At 51.2% G+C, this 20604-nt stretch overlaps 2 protein-coding genes across 2 annotated transcripts in view; both read right to left on the reverse strand.

Moving 5' to 3' along the window:
• ZAN (zonadhesin) overlaps positions 1 to 5860 on the reverse strand; it is a gene marked incomplete at its 3' end in the record, with an annotated part of 50443 nt that extends 44583 nt beyond the window's left edge. Inside the window, exons 1-6 of the mRNA XM_084250157.1 lie at positions 5778 to 5860; positions 4095 to 4147; positions 3511 to 3657; positions 3090 to 3352; positions 2856 to 2943; positions 2029 to 2181 (exon numbers count right to left, since the gene is read on the reverse strand). Of these exons, the coding sequence (XP_084106283.1) occupies positions 2029 to 2181; positions 2856 to 2943; positions 3090 to 3352; positions 3511 to 3657; positions 4095 to 4147; positions 5778 to 5854 (781 nt within the window). The 5' untranslated portion in view covers positions 5855 to 5860. The remainder of the gene's footprint in view (positions 1 to 2028; positions 2182 to 2855; positions 2944 to 3089; positions 3353 to 3510; positions 3658 to 4094; positions 4148 to 5777) is intronic.
• An 8522-nt stretch (positions 5861 to 14382) lies between these two features.
• On the reverse strand, positions 14383 to 16156 carry EPO (erythropoietin; the record flags this gene model as incomplete). The annotated part of the gene is made up of 5 exons (XM_084250158.1): positions 14383 to 14538; positions 14706 to 14885; positions 15107 to 15193; positions 15448 to 15614; positions 16144 to 16156. 5 exons carry the CDS (start codon positions 16154 to 16156, stop codon positions 14383 to 14385), a joined length of 603 nt encoding a protein of 200 aa, XP_084106284.1.
• Positions 16157 to 20604: the final 4448 nt, after the last annotated feature.

Here is a 20604-nt window from a genome sequence, read left to right on the forward strand (position 1 = left end):
CTGCAAAAACCAGAGTTTAAGCATTGCTCCTGTTATTAACAGGAGCAAACACTCCAGGATAAGGCTCTGTGCTGGAAAAGAAGAGAGAACAACTCCCTGTGATGCCATGTCAACTACAGCCTGTGCCCAGTGCTGCCCCCAGTGCTCAGAATAGCCTGGAGGTGGCAGCTCACACAAGACTATAAGAGAGATTAAGCCTGAGGGGCAGCTAGAGAAGGGGATCACTAAGGTCCCCACTATACAACTCTGTCCCCCAGAGCACAGCAGGCAGCTTGAATCCCTGATGTGCATTGAAGGTGCCCCTTTAGTGTGGTACTGCCCAGGTTCTTCCTTACCCATCGTCTCTTGCTGGTCCCGAGTTTCTGATCACTTCAAAGGCAACAGTGTGAAAGTCTGTCCCTATTATAACCCGTAAAAACTAAAAATGAAGAGATAGAAGAAAATACCACAAATGCTACAGAAAAAAAAAAAAAAAACAAAAACAAAGCCTGAGAGGAGTCTCAATCTAATAGAACTTCAGAACATGACTGAAGAGAAGTTCAGGGTAACAGCTATGGAACTCAAAAAACAAGGATGTGAAATAGCAGAATAAAAACAGAGAAAATACTAACCAGTTATAATTAGGAGCAATAGTGCTAGGAAATACTATAACTGCATGTCAAAATACAGTTTTATTGAGAGCTTCAACAATAGACAAACGGAAGCAATGGAGAAAAAACTCAAAAGCACAAAGGCAGAGAACACATAAATACGGCACCATAGGAAAAAATGAAAACAGTGTGAGAGCCCTTTGGGATAGTGTAAAGACAAAATAGCATCTGTATAATGGGGGAATAAAAGAAAGAAAAAGGCATGGAAATTTTATTTAAAGAAATAATTGCTGAAAACCTGGGAAATGAACCAGAAATCATCATCCAAGAATGCCAAAGAGCTCCAAACAAAATAATAACAGACAGGGCTCCCTGGTGGTACAAGGGATTAAGCACCGCACTATGAAGCAATCCACAGCCTCTGTAGCATGAATTCGATCCCCGGTCAGCCAGGGAGAAACCCACATGGTGCAGCAGACCTCTCCTGTCTTGCCCACTGCTCCCTTCAACAGTGTCTTTCACTCAGTCTGCCTGTTCTGTTCCCTACCCTGTCTCTGGTGGATCTTCTCACCCCCGCATCTCTGGCCTGTACCCCAGCTCTTGTATGCATAAATAAATAAATCTTTCAAAAAAAAATAAAACCAGACATACACATACCAAGGCACATTGTAATAACACTGTTGGAAGCCAAGGACAAAGCCAGAATACTAAAAACATCAAGAGAAAAAAAAGGGTAACCCATAGGGGACACAATCAGACTGTCAGCAAACTTTTCAGTAGAATCATTACAAGCACAAAGGGATTGGGAGGAGATATTTAAAGGACTTAACGAAAAAGTTTTCCAGGGCCTCCCTGGTGGCGCAGGGGTTAAAGACAGCGCTATCAAGCTAACACCAGCCACTGCAGCACAATGTTGATCCCACACAAGTTCCATTCCCAGCCAGGGTGCTGACCCACATGGCACAGCAGACCTCTCCTGTCTCGCCCACTGCTCCCCTCGGCAGTGTACGTCAGTAGATCTGCCGGTTCTGCTCCCCACTCTCTCTGGCGAATCCTCTCAAGAACCCCCCATACCTCTGGCCTATGCCTCAGTTCTTCTATGAAAAAATAAATATTAAAAAAAAAACCCTGGTATATTGAGTTGGTGCTCAGTAACATTAGTTGAATGGATGAATGAATGAAGAATGCAAGATGCCAGGGGATGGAGGTGTGGAGTAGGCTGGGTCTGGTCTGCCATTTGTCAAGTAAAGCTTGTGGGGGGCAGTAGGGGGGAGGTGGGTGTCTGGAGTTTGCTTCTGCCTTGTAACTTGAGTGAATGGATGCTTAAGGTTGGGAGATTAAGATATAACTATCACTAAATTAACAATTAAGAAATAAACGAATCAGAGGTCACTAGAAGCCCAGAAAGTCAAGAGATGGAAGCAGGACCATTACTTACTCCCAGGGTTAGAGAAGTCATCCTGGGGCCCCACTTTAGGGACCCCCGAAGACCCATTCCTTTGGGTCCATTTGGCCCCAGAGGCACTCGGGACCCAACTCCAGCCACAGAGATCATTTAGGGTGTCAAAGCTACACACTTGCATCGTGCAGACTGAAAGGAAAGGAAAACAGGATTTAGCCTTTTCTACGGAGGCTGCTCAGAAAAATACAACTCAGTCTAGAATCAGATCCCAGCGTGAGCAATGTGGACCTTCAAACAGACCCCATTTAGCCCCCTAGTGGCTGTATTCCCGGTGCAGATTACCTCACCTGCCCAAGCCTCAGCTTCCACATCTGTAGACTGGGAATAAGAGGACCTGTAAATTAGGTCATGTTCGGGGAGCAGCTAGCACCCTGCCTATGTTCAGTAAGGTTTAGTTTTTCTCACTCAACTTTTGGAATTTCCCTTCCTTTGAATCTGCTCCCCTCAAATCTCTAACATCAGGAAGAGCGCTAATTGTGGGGATATCTGGGGTAACAGCCAGGGTGAGAAAATAGCCAGGGTTGGCCAAGGGTTTCCAAGATGCAGGACTTCAGTGGTAAAACAGGGACAACCCAGGGCAAACGGGAACAATCACTCACAAGCAGGCATCACCACAATTCCATGCTAAAAGAGAACCCCTCTTCAGGTGCGGCTGCTTCAGGAATCAAAGGTGTGGGATGTGGAAGTAGAGGGAAGCAAGTATCCCTAACTCTGGGAGCAACCAGGGTCACACTTCCTGAGCTATTCCTGCCACCCTGGGCAGATGTACAGGAGCAGGGAGAAAGAGGAGGTACAGGACTCACCCCGATGGCAGGAGCCGCGGTGGATAGAGATGGAGTCCAGGGCAATGTCCAGGTAAGCGGTGTTGCCTCTCACTCCTTCGAATACCAGCTGCAGGAGGGCGGAGGGAATGGCTGCCCTGTGAGCCCCTTGGCCTTGGGTTCCCAGCTTCTTGCATGAATTCAAACGGGCCAAACTTCCTCACCCCACCCCCAGCCACTTTCCCACGGGGATCCAGGTTTTTCCCTCTGCCTCACCCGGCTGGGCAGGATATGCCCCATGGGCACAGTGACAGCAGTGGGCATCCAGGAGGGGCTTTGGGTGTTGACATGTCTCCAGAGCAGGTAGCTTTTGGGGCCCTTGAACAACAGCAGTTTGAGCTGGGTGCCCCATGACAATCCGAACATGTGATAGGCAAAATGCACACAGAGAGGACCTTTCTCCCATATGGGGGCGCTGCGCAGGCCTGCGACTCCACCCCGGTGGAAGGCACTCGAATCCATATGCAGATAGTAGCCCTCTGGGGGAGGCAGAGCTCAGGATCATGAGGGCCTGCCACCCCAGAGGGCACCCCTCACCTTCCCAGAGCCCAGGCATCCATTCCCAGCGGCCTTTGTCCTGCCCCCCAGGTCTGCCCCGTGCTCCCTCCCAGTGCTCCCTAACCTTAGGTTTCCTCACCTCCATTAGGGTAGCCGCCGGGGGGCCCGGTGCTGCCATTGGGAGGGGGCCCACTGGCTCGAGTCCAGTCCCCGTCATCTGTGGACACTTGGGTCCAGTCACAGAGGGGTTTGGAATTATCCTCAAAATCACACTGGGTGATAATGGCTAAAAAGAAAGGGTCGCTGTGAGGCAGGAAAAGTTCCCACAGAGCCAAAAAGAGGGGTTGGGGTAGTAGCAGGATGGCTAAACTTCAAGTAAGCAGCCATGAAGGGTGCAGAGATTTTGGGAAAGAGAATCTGAGGCACAAGTCACCTCTTAGCAGACATCCAGGGGTCACAGAGTGACTGGGGAGTGTGGAAAGCTGAGGTGGGGCGGATGACTGGATTCAGCCTGGGTGCCATACACCATGGTATGGCTGTCGGTCATTTGAATCTGGATCTTTCAGGCAGAGGTTGTACCTTCACGGTCTCCTCTACCCTCCAGACCCCTTGGCCGCCCTTTGTGCTTGTATTACACGTTCATGTCATTGCCTGACCCTGATGTCACCATGGTGGCCACCCCTAGAAGGAAAGACGTCTGAGTAGTCCTGGTGGCCGACTTACAGCTGTCCCTAGAGGTGCGAACGACTTTCTTCCAGTCTGGAGGCTTCTCTTTCCTAGGGGTTGATTTGGAGAAAGAAAAAAGATGTCATATCTGTCATTATCTTGAATCATAAAACTCAGTGATTGTGAGTTCGCCTTCAGTTCTCATCTCTCTCCTGACGCGCGTCTCCCCTCCGAGCTCCTCATATCTCCAGCGGTTGCTCTAGCCCTCTGTGCCCTGGCTGTGGTGGCAGTGGAGGTTCACATGAGGAGGAACCCAGCCACTTTATGCCTTAGAGCTCACAACCTAGGGGGTCTCCTTCTTTGCACTAAAGGTCTTGAGTTGAGGCCTTCTTATGCTAAAGCTCAAATTTCCTCATAGAGCAGGGCTTACATGGGCCCCGAGTTGCCAAGTGGGTGCCAGCTACATGCAATTGAATACACAGATGAGTAACAAGGGAGCCCCTCTTCACCTTAAGAATTCCGCCAAGGGGCCTCCCTGATGGTGCAGGGGTTAAAGTCTCAGTGTTATCAAGCTATCTCCAGCCACTGCAGCATGAGCTGACCCATGGGTGCAGCAGACCGCTACCATCTAGCCCACTGCTCCCCTCAGCAGTGTATTTCAGTAGATCTGCCTGTTCTGCTCCCCACCCTGTCTCTGGTGAATCCTTTCACCACCCGCTCACCTCTGGCCTACACCCCTGCTCTTGTATGCATAAATGAATAAAATAGGGCCTCCCTGGTGGCACAGGCAGTTGAGCACAGCGCTGTGAAGCTGTATGCAGCTTGTGCAGCGCCGGTTCGATCCCCCCGGTCTTGGAGCAACCCACATGGCAAGCAGACCTCTCCTGTCTCACCCGCTGCTCCCCTCAGCAGTGTATTTTGTCAGTTTGCCTGTTCTGTTTCCCGCTCTGTCGCTGGTGAATCCTCTCACCCTCTTGCGCATCTGGCCTGTACCCCAGCTCTTGTATAAATAAAATAAATCTTTAAATAAATAAACAAAATAAATAAATATTTATTTATTTATTTACTTACTTACTTACTTACTTGCGGGGGGAGCAGAGCAGGCAGACTGACAAAGTACACTGCTGAGGGGAGCAGCGGGAGGCAGGAAATGTCTGGGCACCATGTAGGACCTTCACCCAGTGACCGGGGATCGAACCGGCACTGCAGAGGCTGTGGGCAGCTTCGCAACTCAGGGCTCAACTGCTGCACCATCGGGGAGGCCCTCTTTTTTTATTTTTTAAAGAATTCCACCAGGAAGCAGGTTCCCCTCTCCAGGCGGTATGGACCACAGAGGAAGGTCCTCTGTTCTAGTGATGTTTAGGCTTAGGTTTCTGTTTAGGTTCTGCTTGTTCAACAGTCCCCCAAACCACTGTCCCTCATTTGACTTGCCTCCTATTTGAAGTCTCTCCTGTCCTCCTGGGTCTACCCTGGGTTTTGTCCTTTTTCTGAGGATCCGACCTCTCTCTCTTCCCTGCCATCCTTGGACCTGTCTCCCCAGCTCTTCACCTCCTCCCGCTGTCCTATTTTCTCACACCCATGAGTTCCCAGATCTAAGGCTATGGGGCTCCCCCATCCCTGTTGCTCATCCTCTTCCCAGCCTGCCTTCCTCTCCAGGGCTGTGACCTTCATTGTCAGCCTATTGGCCCCTCCAACATGGCCCCTTCCTCCAAGCCTGTGAGCCCCCTGAGCCCAGCTTACCGAATGGGGGCAGGCATGTGGTCCTGGCCCCAGGCAGCCCCAAACAGCAGCACCAGAGTCCAGACTGGAGGAGCCATTCGAGACCTCAGAGGCGGCTCTCGGGGGAGGGGAAGGCACAGTGAGGCGTTCAGGCCACTTTATACACCCCTGACCCTCCTTGCTTGGCATCCGTCCGAGGATGCCATGATAACTGGACAATCAGAGAACACGAGAACACTCTGGGAAGTGAAAACTACAGAGGTGGATATTTAAAATCCAATAAAAGAGTCATACATTGAAATTAAGACAAATAAAATGGGGGGGGGGTGGAGAAAGAAGAGAAAGAGACTTGGAGGATTGATCCAGGAGATCTAACATCCAATAGAAGTTCAAAAAAAAGACAAAGGAAAAGAAATTACTTAAGAAAAAACATACAAGTTTTCCCAGACTGAAATACTCGAGTCTCTTGATTTAAAGGGCGCTAATACAATGAATGCAGAGACCCAGGAAAGGTATGTCATGAAATTTCAGAATATCAGGGGTGAGCAGAAGATCCTAAACACTTTCAGACAGAAAAAAGCAGGACACATACTAAGGATCAGGAATCAGCATGGCACCGGCCTTTTCAATAGCAACCATGGATTCTAAAAGCAGTAGAACATTCTCTGCATAATTCCAACAGAAAACCATTTCAAGCCTAAAATTCTATAGTTGGCAACAGTGGCAAAGGCAACTGGAAGGTCAAATAAGTTGAGGACCGAAAATGCTTATTGGCAAAGAATTGAAAAAGACCAGTCGCAGAGGGAGAAATACAAATAGTATTTCTACCTATTTCAAGCCTAAAATTCTATAGTTGGCAACAGTGGCAAAGGCAACTGGAAGGTCAAATAAGTTGAGGACCGAAAATGCTTATTGGCAAAGAATTGAAAAAGACCAGTCGCAGAGGGAGAAATACAAATAGTCAGTAAATATAGGAAAAGATGGTCTGTTTTACCAGTAACAAAGGAAATGTGAATGAAAGCTACAACTGTCCTATTGACAACAATTTTAAAGATTGATAGCACTGAGTATTGGCCAGGAAGCAAACTAATACTCAAATACGTTGATGATAACACTGCATGTTGGTGAAAACTTCCTGGAAAGCAATTTGACAAGGACTGTTATACTTTTAAATGTACATAACTTTGACCCACATCACCTTTTTAGAAACCATCCCACAAAAGTACATTCATATTTGTACAAAGATGTGTATACCTTCAGCAATGAATTGCAGCATTGTTTACAATAGGGGAAAATGGATATAACCCAAATGTTTGCCATTAGATTGGAGGATAGATCATATTCAAGGAATATTATTCATGTGAAGGAACTTTATACAACTTTATACAACTGTTAAAAAGAATAGGATTACTCAAAAAAGTAAAAATAGAATGACAGTATGATTCAGTAATTCCACTTCTGGGTAGATAGGCAAAAATCCAGCAGATACTATACACCCATGTTCATAAAGGCTTTATTCACGATCGTCAAAAGGTGGAAGCAAACCAAGGATCCATAGACAAATAGATAAATAAAATATGGTTCATACATGTGGAATATTTTTTAAAGATTTTTGTTATTCATGCATACAAGAGCTGGGGTGCAGACCAGAGATGGGGTGTGTGTGAGAGGATTCACCAGAGACATAACGGGGAACAGAACAGTCTGACTGACTGAAATACAGCCCTGAGGGGAGCAGCGGGAGAGACAGGAGAGGTCTCCTGCTCCATGTGGGTCACCTCCCTGGCTGGGGATCGAACTTGTGCTGCAGTGGTTGTGGATTGCTTCATAGTGCTGTGTCTTAACCCTTTGCACCACCAGGGAGACCCCCTACATGTGGAATATTATTCCGCCTTAAAAAGGAAGAAAATTCTGACACATACAACAATGAAGACATTATGTTAAGTGAAATAAACCTATCATGGAAGGATAGATATTGTATGGTTCCACTTATATGAGGTCCCAGGAGTAGTCAAATTTATAGAGGCAGAGTAGAACGGGGCTGTGTTTAATGAGTTTCAGTTTTGTGAGATGCAGAGTTCCAGAGACAGGGTGGAGATGGCGGCACAATCATGAACTACTTTTGATACCCTCAAACTGCTATACACTTAAAAATGATTCAGATATAAATATAGGCATTTTACCACAATTTAAAGAAAAAAATTTACAGTATTACTTGATAATATGATAACATTAAAGTTTATTCCTAACACAACAAAGCAAAAACGGACAATTATAAGTCAGAGACATCCTGCAGGGGAGGAGGCGGGAGAGGGATGAAGGGAGGGAGGGAGGAGCACAGGGGACTGAGGTGATGGTGCACGGGTGCATTGGGGAAGGAAACTCTATGGGGGCTACACCTGAGGGGGTGGGGGACGCAAATATTGTTTAAAAATGAACAATGATGTAAATTTTTTTTTGAAAATTAATATAAAAAAATAAAATAAAGTTTACTCCTGACCTAAAAAAAAGGAATGGTGACAGAGTCAGATATCCCAGCGGGTGAAAGAATACCTAAAAGAATACCTGAAAGATGTTTATTAACAAAAGTGGTGAGTTACAGGAATAAAAAAAAAAAAAAACTGTTTATAATGTGATCCCATTTCTGCATAATTCCAGAAGAAAGGCATGTGTTTCTGTCCACAAAACTCGATTAATGAATTAAGGTCTGGCCAGGGGACACAGAGCAAGCTGGGCACTGCGATTGCCTCTGGGGTAGGGGTGGGCACCTCATGTTTGCATATTCGTGCTTCCAAGCATCCCCCGCTCCGCCCCCGCCCCCGTAACCCACTTGGTTCATTATAGAGACTTTCCTGAAAATCATTTGTGGGGAGCTGGGGCTGATTTTGAGGAGGTCAGAATGGAGGGCTGGAGGAGGGGGTGGGGAAAGTGAAGAAGTGAAGAAGGCAGCGGGGCTGTCAGGGACAATGTTTTAGAGCTGTCTGATGTTGAGGAGACTTGTAGAGTAGGGCATGAGACTGCGGGCCAGTAGGGTCTTCTCAAGATAAGAGCCTGTGTATGTGCTCATGGGCAGAGGCAGCAGCGCAGAGAGAATAACAGGGCCACACAGCACCACTCTCAGGTGGGCTTACTGGCAGGTGGGCTTACTGGCAGGCCTTCCAGCACCTCAACCACCACCCCCCGCCCCCGCCTGTGCCAATGCCCTCTCTCCTCCCCAGCTTCCCATCTGCACCACATTTAACGACCGTGTCAAGACTTCATCCAACCTGCATTCTTCTGTGGGCCAACGGATGAGTGTCGGATGGACATGATGAAGTTTGGGAGCAGTATGCGGAAAGAGTACCCAAGTGGGGGCCTCCCCGGTGGCGCAGAGGTTGAGCGCTGGTTGCGAAGCTGCCCGCAGCCTCTGCAGCGCCGGTTCCATCCCCGGTTGCTCCCCGGCCACCAGAGGAGGGTCCCACATGGCGCGCAGACCTCTCCTGCCGCCCGCTGCTCCCCTCAGCAGTGTACTTCGGTCCTTCTGCCTGCTCTGCTCCCTGCTCTGGCTCTGGTAAATTCTCTCACCCTCCCACGCTTCTGACTATACCCAGTGCTGGTATGAATAAATAAATAAATCTTTAAAAAAAAAAAAAAGCGTACCCAAGTGACTGGTGATAGGAAGACAAAAGAGCTGGATCTGGAAGGCATTCTGTGGAAGAGCATGACACCACTGGAGAGTGGCAAGTGTGTGTGAGTGCGTGCGTGTGTGCGTGCGTGTGTGTGTGTGTGTGTGTGTATGTGTACACCATTGCTTTCAGGAGCCACAAGGGGGTCAGGAGGAGCAAAATAAAAGAGGAACCGGGGATGGATGTCATGGAAGATGAGGGAAGCTAATGCTGATGGATGCTAACATGGGGGCACTGGAAGTGGGGATGTGAAGATTCTTCCAGGAGCTGGAAACTGCAGTTCTTGCAGGCAAACCTAACTGAATCTTGTGTCCTTTTCATAGCAAAGTTATTGTCCTCATCTTCCATGTAATGTGGAAATGGACCTCCAGAGAAATGAAGTCAATTGCCCAGCATAGGGTTCAGTGCTGACAGCCTGCTCCTGCAGTTCTGAAGAGGAACCCCTTGGGGGACTGCTAGGGCCCTCCTCCAAGGGGAAAGGATGTCCCACCCCACCCAGAGCAGCTCTGCTTTCATTGGTTTTCCAAGATATCAGCAAAAGGGTATTTTTGTCACTATAATGAAAGACAATTGCAGACTCTCAGTGCACACACAGGGCGGCACCCAGGCTGGGGGACTGGGCCCCAAATGAACTGAGCTATCAAGATCCCTGATTTCCTGTATCCTGCCAGCCCAGGTATCCTAGAAACCACCCCCTACTATCAAATCTATGCCTAGACATCTGACCTTTGCCCCTGACAAATGAACGCGATGCTTGGGCTGGCCATCCTCCAAGCGGTCAAGGAGGTGCCAGCAGTGTCATGCACCAGGTGTCCAAGAGTCATTCAAGCTCAAAACCCCTTTGCCCTGAGGCCTCCTACCCAAATGAGCATCAACAGGGCCTGTGCAGGGGTCAAATCTGGGAGGAAGAGAGCCTCTGCCTCCTAGGGGCAAAGCTGGAGCTGTGAAGGATGACAAACCCAAACTCGGAGCCAGTCTTCCTCCATACCTGGTTAACAGGGTAATCAGCGGGACGGGGCCCAGAAATGGTTAACTCAGGGAAGAGGAGGCAGAAGCCAATTGAGCCACAGCCCTTCCTGGTTGGGCAATAAGTCCCCTGAGGGCTGCTTTTGCTGACCTCCCTTTGGCGCCACTGAACTGGACAGTGGCAGCTTCCAACCTGCCTGGGGTAAGGGTTGGATTTCAAGCCAGGACAAGAAGGGATGGTGGTGGAAGGGAACCACTGGGCCCTGCATTTTGGGGAGCTGAGAATGGGTAAGGCCCTGGAAGGTTTGCTGTTTAAAAGAGGCAGCAGTAAGAGGAAGTATGAGAAGAACTGGTAACCACCCCAGAGAACTAAAGCCAGTCCCAGCCTCACTGTGTGTCCTCGGACACCTTGTTTACCCTTTCTGGGCCTAGGTTTCCTCATAAGAGGGAGAGAAGAGACTAGCATAGCCAACTCAGAAACGGTGTGGGGTTCACATAATTTTTCTTAGCAATCAATTGTGAGTTTGTAGACATTTGGGCATGACCCACATAATTGTTGTGGAACACACTGCTTTTTCTCTGTTGTCAATAATTGTTCATAGTGTCAGTTTCATCATGGGATTTTAGTGGCGTTAACCTTGACCAGCTTGAAATTACAGCAATAAGCGTCTGCTGGGGTGAGAGCAGCAGACTTAGTTGTTCCAGGAAAACCCTCGGCGGCCTGTGAACTGGAGTCGAGCGGATACATTTGGCCAGCCTGATGCTCACGCCAGGGAGAGCACTGGGGCTGTTAGTACCCATGGCCATGGTCACCAGACTACAGTCAAGGTGGGAGTTGGGGCTGCAAGAGGTAGCTGAGTTGGCCCCTGGCCTGGGGAGACTTGGCTGGCGGGGAGAGTGGTAGGCACTGTGTGCTGGCCTGGGGAGGAAGTGGGAGCTACAGTAGGAATGAGTTTGTAGAGAGACGTGGACGGACCTAATGCCTCGCTGACTGTGGCTATTTCTCCCCATGGTCCACTCCCTGTCCTCTCTGTGCCTCTCTGTTCTCCCCTGTGATGACTGGTGCTTCACGTAGAAAAGGACCTGACTCAGCCTGCCTCTGGCCCTGAGCCTTTCTCTTAGTATCTCATGAGCTGGGTGAGGCCCATCATCTCTCCCTCAGTTTCCTCCCCTGCATGATGGATCCTCTACCCACTCAGCCTTCCTCAGAATGTTAGGAGAGCAAATGAGAGAACACCCTGGAAAGCACCTTGTAAATGGAAAAGCATTCTACAAACAGAAGGCATCCCTGTTAAACTGTAATGTAACCTGCTGACTCAGAACAAGGCTGCACTGGCTCCTGTCCTGCCCAGAATCAGAAGAGCTGGCTCAGTCATTCACCTGGCGAGACAAATGAGGATGATACCGATTGTCCTTTTGCTTCATGGAGTTGTGGGAAGAATCACAGCTGACCACGTAGGCGCCAAGATTTACTGCATTACTGATCACAATTATATTAGCACAGAAGAAAGTTCACACTCCTGGCCCCGAATTGAAGAACGTCTGCAATCTGGCACCGCCCTCCTTGAGTGTCTGCCCCGTTTGCTGGGACTCTGGCCTCCCCAGGTCGTGCCCCTCCCCCTCCTCAGCATGCAATCACATAACAAACTAAGTCTAAATGAGTGAACTCCCGTCTTTTTTAAACACGTTTTTAAACATGAACTGTCATTTCACGTTTCCTAATATTAGTGCAAAGGCTGGCACACGGTAGGAACCCACACATGTGGAAGAGATGAACTATCTTTTAAAGATATCTAACATACTTGCCTATCACCCTGGTCAGGTCACAGAGTTCAGGTTCCATAATTACTTTTATTTTTTTTAATTAAAAGCAGTAAGTAATCTGAAGAGACATCAAGGAATAAGGCCAGTGGCCCTGAGTCCTGGGGGGAAAGAAGCCAGCTACAGGGCCAGGGATGTCTTGGCAGCAAATCATGCTAAGGAGGAGGACAGCCTTGTCCTCTCGGGGTTATGTGTCCTCATTCTGCTTTTCAGGTTCTACCTGTCACTTTTTAGCTGGATTCCTTTGGCTTCAGGATAAGTGTCCTAGCTCCAATGTCACTGGTGATGACGAGTGGCCCCCCCTTACTGATTCACAGTGGTGGCATTGGAACCACCCCACAGTATGATGAAACTGACTCTATGAACAAACTTTTAAGTTTCTCTAACATTTCCCAACAGAATCTGAAGAGGGCACTCTAGCCCAGGAGCCTGGAGGCCCCAAGTGAAATTCCCCCTGGGGCCGCCCCCTTAGCTGACTGCTCTCACCACAGCCTTACCCCTACCCCCTCACACATGTGCACTTGGGAAATACTCTCCAGCCTGCCTGTAATTATTCCTACTGCAGACTGCAAAACATTCTCTCCCTTTTGCATATTTGTGGGGGCACAGGCTGATTTCTCTAATTTGGGTAATTTAAGCACAAAGACTGAGACCTGCATATCAGACAATGGCCAGAATTAGGCATCCCACATTTTTGTGACCAGCTCTGTTTGCACAGGTCTCTCCCTCAGGCAGCACTTTGCAGTGGAATCATTATTTCTGGAAAGGAACCTGAAGTGAGTTTCAGAGTGAAGTGTTAAGTGGGAAGCAGGGATGAAGAGCGGAAGTCTAGCTAGTTTGTTCTATGCCCTCCCCAGCTCAGGGGAGAAGGGATTGTGTGGAAGAACCAAGCAGAAGAGGGAAGGGATGAGTTCAGGGGGGAACTGGGGACTCCTGGCCTTGGCATTGGCCAAGTGACTTGACTTCTTCACCTGTTCAATGGGAGGGGCAGTCTCATCAGGCTGTATGAGGAATGAAATGAGGTCATAGAGTGGAACTCCCTACAGTAGCTCTGGGCATAGTGCCAGTGCCCAGTGACATGGCTGTCTGGGAAGACGGCTCCTACTGCATGTTGTCTGCTGCCCTTCCTGACAGTTTCAGGGTGACGACCCCCAGGCAAGGAAAGATGTCAACTAGATTTAAAGGGGAGGTCGTGCACTACAGTGGCAAAAGCTGCCACTGAAAATGTGGCAATAGCCAAAGACACCAGAGAGAAGAGGTGGGAAATAAGCTGTTCTGATGGCTAGGATTGCTGCCAACCCCCGGGGGGGCCCTCTTCCTGGCTCCTGTTTCCTCGATGGCAGCCTTAGCTCACTAAAGGCTAGTCCTGGGCAGGTTGGCAGCTGCCTACTGAGAATTAGCCTTGAATGGAGCCACCATATTGACCAGCGTGGGCAGAGCTTGTGGCCTCAGGCCCAGAGGGGTCAAGAGGTCAGAGAGGCCATGCGAGGCAGCACGTAGGGCCCAGCCCCCTTCACCTCTGGCTTCCCCGACCTGCTGTCTGCTGCCAGGATGGGGCAGAGCCAGGGAAGTACTGGGCTTCCGGGAAAACAGAAAAGCCAAGAGTCATGTTGTGGTTTTAGTTCTTGCCAGTGAGATTGAAAAATACATAAATCTTGGATCCCATGAGAGCCAGGGGCCAGCCCCCATCCCAGCTTCACGGTTCCCACCACCCTCGTCGTCCAGCAGGCTCTTGCTGTCCTGCGAGTCCCCGTGAGACCTGGAAAGTTCAAAGCTTGCCACCTAAGTTCTCCAGTCCATCCTGTCCCTGCTTGGTAGGTGCAAAAAAGAGGTATTTGCCCTCCAAAGGTGGTCCCGGCATCATGGTTCTACAGGATACTGAGGTGACTTTCAGTGTCTCCCCAGCATGGTGCTGTCCCCAAGTTTAAGGTGCTCTGTGAATTCCTCCTGCATCAGAGCCTCCGGCTGGCCCTGTGACATCCTTAGGTCTGAGTTGAGCTCTGAACGGTTCCGCTGGCTCCTGGGATGTCACCACTGGCCCTGGAGTGTCCATGGGACAGGTTGCGCTGAGCTGATAGCCCCTCAAAGGGGGTCAGGAGTGGCGATGCAGAAGGCGTGGCACATGCAGTGGTGGTGAGCGAGGTGGTGGATGTGCCCAGGGTGGGAGCACCAGGTCACCTGTCCCCTCTCCTGCAGGCTTCCCCCGTGTACAACTTCAGCTTCCCCCGGAGGAAATTGGAGTAGATTTGGAAAAGCTTGCATAAAGTATCAACAGTGAATGTTCGGAGTGGAACAGCAGAAGCTGCATCTGGAAGGGAGATGGTTTCCTTCTGCCAAAGAGAAAGCACAAGGTTACTTTACTGCCTGGGACCTGGGAGGGAGATGGGACTCAGGACAGAAATGGAGGAGCAGGAAGGGAACTGCAGTATTCCTTGGCAGGCCCCTTTCCCCGTTTTATAGTAAGGGCGAACAGAAGTGTGAAGAAGGCCCTACTCACCTGGGCTCCCAGCGCCCGAAGCAGGGAGGTGAGGCTGCGCAGGCTGCTGATGGCTTTGTCCACATGTAGCTGCAGGGTCTTGGGCAGTTGGGAGGAGTTGGCCAACAGGGTCTGGCCCCGAAGGATAGCTTCTGAGAGTAGGGCCAGGCCCTGCCATACCTCCCCAGCTTGCTGTTCAATCTAAAGGGAGCAGAGACTTAGAATCAACTGGTCCAAGTTCCAGGCTAAGCAAACAGAAGGCATGCAGTAAGGTTTGTTGAATGAATGAATGAATGAATGAATGAACGTATTCCTTTTAGCATCTTTGCTCCATTTTTTTCCTCTCTTTCTTTCATTCTCCCTTCTGCCCTATCAGGTTCTCAAAATGAGACTCCTCAAGAAAAAGGAAAAAATAAACTTACCTCCATCTTCTTCCAGGAATAGAAGTTAACCTTGGTGTCTGGGACAGTGAGGTTTTCACTGAAGTTGCAGCCTTCAGCACAGCCCATCTGAAATTCAAAATCTAGGAGTCAGGGATTCCTGGGGCTCCCAGTTCAGCCCCAGGCCATAGCACCTGCCACTTTTGTCCTGTATCTAGATGCCAAGTATGCTTTGGGGCTACCAGTTTTGTCATTTTTATTGGGGCCTCTGGCCCACCTTTACCCCTGAACCAATTGCCAGTAAGGAATCCAGTACATTCCTGGATCTTGGAAGAGACCTCTGAGAGTGAGTTCTGTGGAATATTCCAGGGAGGGGGCCTTACCGTGACATTTTCTGCCTCCTTGGCCTCCAGGATGTACCTCTCCAGGACTCGGCTGTCACATATGAGGTGCTGGGGGACACCCAGGACTGGGAGGCCCAGAGAAAGCAGTAATAAGGACAGCAGAAGCAGCAGGGCGGGACATTCTAGAAAACAGAGCCAGGCTGAGCCTGAGACAGGGAGGAGAGAAGGATCAGTTTAGGGGGCAGGTTCACACCTCAGGCTCCTCTGCCCCCAGCTAATCCTTCCCAGCCCCAACCTTCTAGGAGCCTAGGCTCTGTCTCTGGTGCCTTCATTCAATCCAGCTGCCGCGAACACCCCACCCCCCAACTACCGGCATCCACTTCTCCGGGGCCAAACTTCAATCCCCGTGTGACAGACAGAGGCTTCCCCTCTCCAGATCCCGTTGTTGCTCCAAGAACCAGGTATCAGCTTCCTCCCCAACCACATAGCAGCTCCTCTTCTCCCTGAGCCCCCAAACCTTGTCCCTGTCTCCAGATCAGAGTCTTGCCTTTCAGAGGGACTCCCCAAGCCCTGCCAGCACGTGGAGGCTGCCCCACCCCCCTTCCCCTTCCGGGGTCCTTGGCAAGTCGTGGGTCCTTGAACCCAGCCACCTATGGGCCAATAGCCCCAGCGGTAAATCCCTCCTCAAACAGGGGCCCGGGCCAGCGGGAGTTCCCCCAGCCTGCGAGTACTCACTGCGCACCCCCATCTCTGCTCTTCGCTGGCCCCTCAACGACCAGGGGCTCCAGCGCCCGAGCCAGGAGCCCTCATCCTGGGAAGCTCGGCAGGGCAGGGCCAGCCCCTCTGTCCGGCGGCTGCAGAGCCAGGGGTCGGGCAGAGCGCGCAGTGCCCCTGGCCAGGGTCCGGAGCACAGGGAGGCGAGGTGACCGGCAGGGGTTGGCCCCGGGACTGCGGCTCTGGCCGGGGGTCGGGACTGTTATCAGCCTGTGTGCGTGCGTGTGTGGGGGTGGGGGGGAGGCTGTGTGCGTGAGGGGTCGCCGGAGGTGGGGGCCAGAGGGGTCAGAGCAGGGGGCAGGACGCCTGGGTCTGGGGCCGTGCAGAGCGGGAGCAGAGCCCCTGCAGGCATTGCCGGCACAGGTCTGCCCGCCAGACCCCTCCCTGAGCCCCAGGAGGTGCAGCTGGCTGCGGACCAGCGGGATAGACAAAACGCCTGGACCTGGGCGCCAGTGCCATTCTGGGAAATCCTGGGGCACCCGATGCTTCCCCTTGGGACATCCCAGTCTTGGGCTGAGGCTCAGAGCTGGGTTTCCTGTGAGGTGGCTGGGTCTGGACACTGTGAAGGTGCTAGTAGGGGCAAGTTGGTTGTCTTCTTGCTCACAGTCCCAGTACTTGTTCTAGCAGCCAGTGTTGTGTGGGAGCAGGGTTGATGAGAGCATAAGGAGCAAGAAATCGGGGCTCTTCTCCCCTAACGCCTCACTTTCTACAGCCCTAAACATCCAGAAACTGAACTTTAAGGTCACAGAGCACACCTCATGGTGCTTGGTATAGATGCACTTTGACATTTATTTTTCTGACTTGTGATGTAAGTTAGTCTGTGTCCGCAGAATTCTTAAGCACTCTGAGATAAAGCTACCCCCAAGAGTGATGGCATTTCAGTTTGCAGTGAAGACTTTGTGGCTCCTTGGAAGTCAACTTGGGATGGGGCAGGGAGGGGAGGAAGGCAAGCTTCCTGGAGCAGAAGTCCAAGGCCAGCTAGCCTCTCAAATCTTGGAACGTGACCTCTGTCCCTGAGCCTCAGTGCCGCATCTGTCAAATGGGTGTGATGAAAGTACCTGCCTTCGTAAAAGACATGGGAGTCCTACAATACAGGCAGTGATATATATCCCCCACCCAGTCCATGATAACAGAGAGATCTTATTCCTGCATGCACTGCCTTCTTTGAGCAAGATCCTTAACTACACATCTTTTTGCTAGACAAAAGATGCATGGAGACCTAACTCTGCTTCCTGGAGCTGGTAGCTTATAAATAAAGACGGGCACCCAGGGCAGTATGCGAAGACTGAGCTGTTAGAGGTTGGAAGAGCAAGCACTCGCCTCTAGCTATGGGAAACCAAAGAAGATATGATGGAGGAGGTGACAATGAACTCAAACTTGAAAGATGGGTAAAATTGCAGTAGGAAGAGATGGAGAGGGGTGGGTGATGAGACTGATTCAGCAAAGCGAATGGAAGGTCTGGGTGTAGGGGGCAGAAAGTGTGGAAGGGAGAGGTGGAATTTTGGCCAGAGTGCTGGTCAGGGAGGGGTCTTGTAAAGGTTCTTGAATGCCGCTCTGAAGAATTTGGGTTTTGTTTGGGGAAAGTGGGAAACATCCGTTCGTTCATTCAGTCATTTGTTTGTTCGTTCATTCATTCACTCGGGTGGTATTCATGGAAAACCTGCTTCCGCCGGGGACCTGGGACTAGAGCAGTGACTGAAACAGGTAAGAATGCCTGCCCTGGGGGAGCTGATATTTTAGTGGGGAAGCAGACAAACACAAAAGTGAATCACAGATAGAGGATCTCCAATAAAGTCGAAGGAGAAAAGATCCCTCTGACCAGGAGTGTTGAAGAAGTTGCCATTCTGCATGAGGTCCTCAGGGGTGCGGAATAGATGACTTGAATGGGCTGCATGATTAAAAAAGGGGTTCCGAAAGATGAATGAGAAGGACAGGGAGATAGTTTGGTGAACTTCTGGATGGGAGTAATGAAGGTCTGACTTGCTGGGACTCAAGCCTGTCCTGGGAGCTTCCCGAACCTGGTGTTCTGACAGCTGGTCTGCATGCCCCATTGTGCCCTCTGGTCCACTTTCCCCCTCAGCACCCAGGCAGCCTCCCAGCCCTGCTTGGCCCTCAGAGCTGGGTTCTGGTCTCTTTTTCCAGATCCCAGCTGTGGGACAAGCGCACGCATACTCACGTCCACACACGTCCGCACATGCAGTCTATCCCCACCCCTCAACCCCCCAGGATCAGTTCTCCCGGTTCCCTGACTCCTGCGTCACTGCCCTGACCTAACCATGGAGAGGGGGCCAGGGCCAGAGCAGATGGGGAGGGGGGGTGACACAGCTTGACAAGAGGGAGAAGAGGAGGGGCCGTTGGGGCTGTGGGACCTGCTCCTCCCCTCACAGCAACTTGTCAGAGGCCTAGACCAGGCCTTCAGGAAAGGAAGGGAGGTGGGCTATGAGCACCAGTCTCTGGATAAGGGGCCTGCGGGACAGGGCTGATGCTCTCTTATCCTCTGGCACCTGTGGAGAGAACTATAATTGCACTTTGGAGAGGGCAGAGGGACCACGCAATCCCTAAGTCGTGGTCCTCTTGCTGAGAAGACAGAGACTGCCCTGGAGTCCAACTTCAACCCAGGTGCTCTTGGATACTGTCCAGCAGGGTCTAACCATCAGTCCTTGACAATTGGGGGCCCTGGGAAGAGGAAGATAAGAGGCTGCTACCTGGAGCACCCCCTCCCAAACTCATCCCCATCCTGCTGCTACCCCTCCATCTGCCCGGTTGGATGCCTCTGGCCTGAGGCTGACCCAGACCCAGGACCACCGAAGAGGGTCTCTTCACTAACCCCTGCAATTAACCCAAGCCCTGACAGAAGATTAACTTTGCCATAAATAGCCTCATCCGGGCCAACCTTCCCAGCAGGCGCCTGAAGTAGCCACAGAACCAAGAACCTCGGCGTCCTGCCATCTGCTTCCCTTTCCAACATGTCCTCCCACTGTGCATCCCACTCCATCACACAAGCTCAGTCACATGGTTTGCAGCTTCCTACCCTTTGTTCATTCTGAACCTCTCACCTGGAGCCCCTCAACGCCATTCCTCAAAACTCAAACCCAAGTGTTACCTCCTCTATGAAGCCCTCCCTCACCCCCTGCTGGGAAGTGTCCTCTTCCTCTGCACTGCCATCACTCATGTACGCAGTTTCGCTCCTGGCTGGCAGGGCCACCATGCACAACTGTCAAGGTGGAGCACTGCGCAACTCCAGGGGGCGCCACTCATGTCAACTTTGATGGTCCTCTGTGGGGTCATGCAGTACATGAGAGAAGAGAGCAAAGGACATAGCACAGCAGGTTTTGTTCACCTCGGTACCCATCAACCACCAGCATGTCCCCTGATTGTGGCCATCATTTGTGTGTGGCTTTCGTGTGGCAATTGTAGTTCTCTCCACCAGCCCCGGAGGATAAGCCAGCATCAGCCCTGACTCGCAGGCCCCTTATCCAGAGACTGGTGCTCATGGCCCACCTCCCTTCCTTTCTTGAAGCCCTGATCTAGGCCTCTGACTAGTTTCTGTGTTAGGTGGCCCTTCCATCCCAGACCCTTCAGCCAGAGAGTGGGAGGCTGGAGGGGAGAAATAGACACCCCAGCCTACCAGTGCTTGCTGGAACCTGCCTGGGATCTTGGGGCCCTCAGAGGCCTCCATCCACTTCCTGAGCAGCTGGCCACTGAGGCAGGGAAGGGGACTGTCGTGACAAGAGGACGGCGGGGGTGGAAGAGGCTCTGTTCCACAAAGTCTTCCTGGCAGCCAATTCAAACTGAAAATCCAAGGAGAAGCAAATTTACAGCCCTCCTGAGCTGTCCCAGACCCCAGGCAACACGAAGCCCCAGCTGCTGGAGCGAGCTGTGGACCAGGGTCCCTAGGCCTTTCCTCCCTCCTCTTCTCCCGCCTCCTGTCCGAGCATCGGCTTCTTGGCGGCTTCTTGGCTCGGGAGCTCAGCCAGTGGCCCAGAAGACCTTCTGTGCTGGGAAGTGAGATGGAGGGGATGAGGAGCATGCGGTGGGGGAGGGCTTCCTGGCCCTTGGGGAGCTGGGAAGGGAGCGAGAAGGCTGGAGAAGGGATTCCTGAAAGAGAATCAAAGAAGATCCTATGCAAAGGTCAAGATGGTTTTGGAGAAATTGAGGCAAAGCCTGCTTTCATGGCCACAAAGTACCCAGGAGAAGCAGACATGAAGGTTTCTGCCTTAAGCCAGCAGCTCTGTGGTCCAGAGGTTTAAAAGGGTTGTCTGGGGTCTCCCTGGTGGCACAAGGAGTTAAGTCTCAGCTGCAGCTATCGGGAGTTCCATCCCCAGCCAGAGAGCTAACCCACATGGCGCAGCAGACTTCTTCTGTCTCGCCCACTGCTCCCCTCAGCAGTCAGTCTGCTGTTCTGCTCCCCACTCTGTCTCT

Source organism: Talpa europaea (assembly GCF_964194135.1).
Source record: "Talpa europaea genome assembly, chromosome: 12".
NCBI lineage: Eukaryota > Metazoa > Chordata > Mammalia > Eulipotyphla > Talpidae > Talpa > Talpa europaea.